Source organism: Dysidea avara, chromosome 11 (assembly GCF_963678975.1).
Source record: "Dysidea avara chromosome 11, odDysAvar1.4, whole genome shotgun sequence".
Lineage (NCBI taxonomy): Eukaryota > Metazoa > Porifera > Demospongiae > Dictyoceratida > Dysideidae > Dysidea > Dysidea avara.
The window spans coordinates 21697114-21703601 of record NC_089282.1 but is presented as its reverse complement, the minus strand read 5'-3'; the positions used below and the strand labels follow the sequence as shown (position 1 = coordinate 21703601).

The window sequence follows — 6488 nt, the reverse complement described above, 5'->3', positions numbered from 1 at the left end:
GGCGTTTCCAATCCATGTGACACACCCTTTCGCGAAGTGCTTGCAGAAATGGAGGGGTTGGTCTCTGCTGATACGAAGACAGTTCTTCCACTCAAAGATATTTCAGTACAGGTGGAGGTGAGAGGTTATCTGATTGGAGTTTCGTCCACTCTACAGTATTCGAATGACACGAGTAATCCTCTGGAAGTGACGTTCCGATTTCCTCTGGAAGAATCGTTTGCAGTGGTGGGGTTGGAAGCGATCATTGATGGTAGGAAAGTGAAGGCTTCGGTACACGAGAAAGAGAAGGCGAGGGATATGTATGACGACGCGATCACTAGTGGATTAACTGCAACATATGCTGAAGAGAAGGCTGGAGACATCTTTAGCTTAAGTCTGGGTAATCTTCCATCAGGAAGTGAAGCAGAAATCAAGCTTAGAATGGTTGGAGAACTACCAATCGAGGCAGATGGACGAGTGAGGTTCACTTTACCATCAGTGTTAAAACCACGTTATACTCTAGAAGGATCAAGTGATCCACTAGTTGCTACACAGAACCCTAATGTAAAGCAGGCATCTGTTGCTGGAGTGTTCAAGTTCAGTATGAGCATAGAAGAAGCGAAAAGAGTTGCTGAAGTGTCTTCACCCACTCATCAGGTAAAGACAGAAGAAACAATGGATTGTGTGGATGTATGCATAGCTGGGGAGAGTCCTGTAAGAGGAGATGTTACGATATTGATCAGATACAAAGATCCTCATGAGCCGATGGCAATGGTAGAAGCAGCAATAGAGGGGAGCAAGACAAAAGAGATGAAGAGTAAAGCAGTGATGCTGGCATTTTTTCCAAAGTTTTCTGGCTTGCAGAAGGCAGCTTGTGAATTCATTTTTGTAGTTGATCGCAGTGGTAGCATGAGAGGTTCTTACATTAAGAGTGCTTCAGAAACACTAGTATTATTTCTTAAGAGTATTCCACAAGGATGTTTCTTCAACATTATCAGTTTTGGATCTCGGTATGAATCATTCTTTCCATCTAGCATGCTCTATAATCAGGAGACAATGGAGAAAGCTACTCAATTTGCACAGATGATGGAGGCCGATTTTGGTGGCACGGAACTCCTTGCTCCACTACAGTACATATTTAAACAACAATCAAAGTCATCGGGTCTCCCTCGACAAGTATTCATTTTGACAGATGGTTCTGTTAGCAACACAGACAGTGTGATCAATGAAGTGAGGAAGAACTGTCACAGTACAAGGTGTGTGGTGAATGTGTTGTAGTAGTAATGTGATGATAAGTTGTTGTAGGTGTTTCACATTTGGTATTGGATCAGGAGCATCAAGTGCCTTAGTGAGTGGTATTGCTCGAGCTGGTAATGGATCAGCAGAATTTATTGCTGACAATGAACGAATGCAGTCAAAGGTGTGTATTGTGGGTTAGCTTACTATATATTTTGAGGGGGAAGTTTTTGCCGATTTCACAGTTTTGGGAGTTTCCAGCAAAATTTTATTCTCAAAATATTTAGACCTTCAAATAGTCTAATACATTTTGGTAGTGTTTACAACTCCATGAATAAATTATTTTTAGCTACATTGCTCAACCTTGAAAATTAGCCCCTCGAAATATTTAGACTATATGGTACATGTGTGGGATTAATATTGTCTGTGGTTTTATGTAGTGATAAAAACATCCAGACATGTAACTTGTTACGCATTATTAGGGTTATCTGTTGAATTATGTAATTATGTGTTCTTTAAACTTCTTTTACATTAATTACAGGTGATTCGCAGCCTCAAGAAAGCTCTACAACCATCAGCTAATAATGTGACTGTTACATTTGAACTTCCTGGTAGCTATGAAATGAGGCTGGTTCCAGACAAGATTCCCAGTATCTACAATGGTGAGAAGACTGTTATTTACGGTCTTCTGATGGACAAATCAGATGACAAAAAAAGTGATGAAAAGATGTGCAAAGCCATACTGAGTGGAGATATTCTTGGTAAAGGGTTCAAATTTGAGATCCCATTTGAGTTATCAGGAAGACAAGCTACAGAGGAAGATGTGTCAGTAATTCACCAGTTAGCAGCAAAGGTGATGATCCAGGAGTGGCAGGTTGATTGGGAGCCATATGAGGAGAGACACAAGAAGGAGATCATAGAATTGAGCTGTGATGCAAGTGTGGTGTCCAGGTATACTGCTTATATAGCAGTGGATGAGGCCCAGAACAGACCAGTGCCAGGAAGTATGCAGAGCTATGAACTGACTAATGGCATACCATCACCAACACAGATGCTTGGTTTTGTTAGCGGTGAAGGAGGAATATTGCAACCAGAAGGTATGGTAATTGGACCTAACAAAGAAGTAAACATCATGTCGACTGTGATGGATAAGGAGGAGCTTAGCAATGACCATTTGAGTGATGACAACTTTTCACCACCATCTCCATCATCAAAATTTGCAGTGTCCACACAGTCTAATGTCAATTTTATCATTAGCCTACAACAATTTGATGGTTCATGGCTACTGAATGATAAGTTAGCTGGTGTTGTGTCCAAGCCAGTTGAGGAGCTGAAGAGTTGTTGTCCAGTTTCTTGTGATGTCACCATGATAGCCAACATCTGGGTCACACTACTTGTGATTGAGTTGTTGAAGAAGAAGTGTCCTTCAATGTTGGAGGAGTTAGAGTTGATTATTGTAAAGGCTGAACAGTGGATTGGTAAACAGGTGTTACCTTTTGGTGTAGACCTCACCGTGCTGAAGGATAACGCTAATAAAATAGTGTAAACCATGTGACATGTTGTTATTTTTATCTGTTGGAGGTACATCCTTTCTGCAGACTGCAGAAGGTTTTTATGCTTAATTATCTCTAAAATGTAAAGCATAGTGCACATTAATACATGCAGTACCGAGCAATCCATAATACACTCAGTTAATGGTTATGCATGGAGAATGAACTGGGAATGAGCTACGTGAATAAGTCTGATTTGTGCAAAGCGCTTGTGTAATGAACTCATTTCAAGTTCATAAATAATCTACTTGAGTACAAAAAGAAGCTATAGTATATATTATAGTCTGGAGGCTGTAATATGTTCAGTGTCAGTACTGAATAGTGATTTGCACTATAGTGCATGGTGATTCAAATCACCGCTAGCTCAGATCTGCATCCAGTCATCGCATAATGTAAATAAGACCCTGTAAAAACATACTTAAACACCTCTGGAGGTATGTATGTGTATATATATGTGTGTGTGTGTGTGTTTAAACCATGGGCACGAGTTCTTTGCCTGATATATAGATATATACACACAAACACAAGGGCCACAGGCACGAGTAAGAGTGTATATATCAGGCAAAGCATAAGTGCCTGTGGTATAAGTGCCACATGGGGTTAATCACCTAAGCATTAATCCATCATTATCAAGTCATGTTTCAATGTCCTGTGTCTTGATGTTATGTATTGTGCACTAAATAGATTGAGCCATTGGTGGTGAAGTGATATTCATGCATGACTAATTTTATTCATGGCTATAACTTACTCATAATAATATACATACCAGCTATTTAAAAATTTTAAAAAATGTTAAAAAGGAAGCATTGGTATAATATATATGCTACAAAAAGTAAGGAAACAAGCTCAAAAATGTTACAGAAAAATGAGAAATGATCCAGTAGTATAAAGTAAGGAAACAAGATTAGACAACTACTTGCTAAAATGAGACACACGTTAATCCCTACTTTTGGCTATATAGCTAACATCTTGAAATGAGACCATCAAATTAACCAAAAGTAGGAATTAAAGTCTGTCTCATTTTAGCAAGTAATCGTCCAATCTTGTTTCCTTACTTTTTACTGCTGGATCATTTCTCATTTCAGCTGTAACATTTTTGAGCTTGTTTCCTTACTTTTTGTAGCATGTATATTATACCAATCCCTACTTCCTTTTAAATTTTTTAAATTTTTAAATAGCTAGTTTGTTTATTTTTTTGTCTAGCTAGCTAGTTAGCTATGTTATACTCTTTTTTGTTTTCCACATAATATAAGTATCACTTGAAGCAGCTATCTTTTACCTTTGTACGCAATAAGCACCTCTCAAAATAATTATAGCCTTGTCTTTTATAGCTATTACAGCAACTGTTAAAGGCTTTAGCTGCATTTCTAATTCTCTAAATATTGATGATTTTACAGTAAAACATCACTGGATAGTCCACCATTAGGAGTGAAACCCTCGCTTTTAGAAGTCTGGATCCTGAGGTGAACCAACCCCTCAAGGACATTATTAGCTAGCTACGCTAAACTGGTAATTAAGATTATATACAATGACTACTCAGCGGTAGTAAATGCTAGAGACAACTCCTTGGGTACTACTTACACACACATGCTCGCATATTGTTAAAATCATGTGTTTGAGTTGTGGCGCGCACTGCAACTATTAAGCATCGTAATTATTAATTTTCCTTCGAGAAGAACAAAGAAGTGAATAAATAATGAAAGCAAACAGCATGGTGCAGTGGGCAGAATGTAATCAGAACAATAGGTTCATGAATCCGCCATCATTACCTTAGCTGTCTGAAATTTCTGGAGCCGTACACCTAGTGCAACTGGGTTTTACAGCAGGCAGGCAAGGCAGGCAGATGAAATCCAGAATTTCAAAAATTTTAAAACTAACTGTGTATTGAAACATTCAACTTTTTGCTTTGTTTAACCAAGGTACAGCATCATTACAGCAGTACTAATGTATTCCAGGTGGTTTTTTCAGGTAAAACTTATTGCAAGGCTGTTTTTTAAAGTGCAAAAATCCAAGAAACCATATGATTTCTTACCAACCCCTACTATACAGTACTATTGTGCTGTATGATATACATAGAGAATACCTGGCAGTGTAACAACATTAAACCATCATTATCAAGTTACATTTCGATGTCTTGTCTCTCCTTGCTCACTGTATAAACCCACAATCGAACTTTTTGTATGCTCGTGTCATTGCTTGTACATTTGAACTCTCAGCACAGCAACGCCTTGTTATTCTCACATTATTTCCAGTGAACACTATCCAAATTCACAAATCCCAATATAAATACACTCATGAAGCATGCCGGCAGTTTCCCACATGTGTATAGGTGATTAACCTATGTGACAATTATTGGTTATACCATGGGCACTCGTGCTTTGCTTGATGTATACACACTCGCACTCAGGCCTGTGGCCCTTGTGCTTGTGTGTATATATCAGGCAAAGCACTTGTGCTCATGGTATAACTATACATATTGATTGCATGAGTGTATATATGTTAGTCTAATGGCAGGGAACAATATTATGGTGGCACAACGGTTAAAAATTGTGCACTTTTCATAAGCATTCCATGTAAATAGTACTCCTCATAACATGTATTTTCCATCACTGGTTTAACCTTTACTTTGGTAGCCTTTATGGTGTTACGGTAATTTTACATAGAAGATTGATTGATCATTCCTGTCTCTTATAGCTCCCTGCAGTGAGGCATTGCTTAACTTGCTGAAACATGGTTCCAAAATAAAGGTCTTGTTAATTTAAATTTGGTCCGTAAGCTATCAATTCAAGTTGTGTCTATCAACACGACCTTTGTTTTGTCATCATGTTTTAGCTAGTCCATTAATGTTTCAGAGAGTTAAAGACAGAAATGATGAAATTTCTGTGAAACTTGAAATGGCAATAAAGGTCAAATCTGTAATCTAAAATACATGTCAGCCATAAGGAGTGCCGTTTAGCTATGTGGAAATTTTCATGGATCTTTGCTTAATTTACAGCTGGACCATTCCTTCTTTATGCAATATAGGAATTTTAAATTTGAGTAGTGACCACAGTAGAAAGAAAAGGTAATGGAACCAGGGGGGTTGCCTATACATGTATAACTATACTAGTGCATATTCATCCTACCTTAGTTGTTTCAGGGTAGCTCCAGCTATAGCTAAAGTAGGGATAAATTTGCACTAGTATGGTTACATGTATAGGCAACCCCCCTGGTTTCATTATCTTTTCTTTCTACTGTGGTCCGTACTCAAATTTGAAATTGTTAATTTTTCTGCCTACTTGTGTTAATCATGGATGTTGCTACCAGCACACATTCAAGATATGGGAGTACCAGTGTTCAGTGATTAGCACATATTCAGAATGGCACAGAGTCTATATAGTGCAACTTATGGAGATGGCAGATTGCTTGAATAAAATCGATTTGTGGATGATGGAAAATCTGTCCTTGGCACCATGAGCAAGCTCTGCACTACCAACCAGCTTTTGAAAAATAAGTTAATACTACTTCTATTAAGCTGGGCAATGCAAAGGAGATGCTAGACCCTAAGGATTATTTTGAATGAAAATGCAGTCAAATTATTTTTCTGCTAAACAATTAGGCACAGAGACAAACTCACTATTACAGCAAGAATAGCCTTGTTTAACTCAATAATTGGAGCCAAAACACTGTTTAAAACAGCAGCACTCAAAAAAGATTGTCAGCTCTCTGCTAGCTTGTTTACTG

General features: G+C 38.1%; 1 protein-coding gene across 1 annotated transcript; it reads left to right on the top strand.

Annotated features, from left to right (window-relative positions):
• Positions 1–2855, top strand: LOC136238891 (von Willebrand factor A domain-containing protein 5A-like). The gene is made up of 3 exons (XM_066029526.1): positions 1–1235; positions 1285–1399; positions 1757–2855. Exons 1-3 carry the CDS (start codon positions 49–51, stop codon positions 2759–2761), a joined length of 2307 nt encoding a protein of 768 aa, XP_065885598.1. The 5' UTR covers positions 1–48; the 3' UTR covers positions 2762–2855.
• Positions 2856–6488: the final 3633 nt, after the last annotated feature.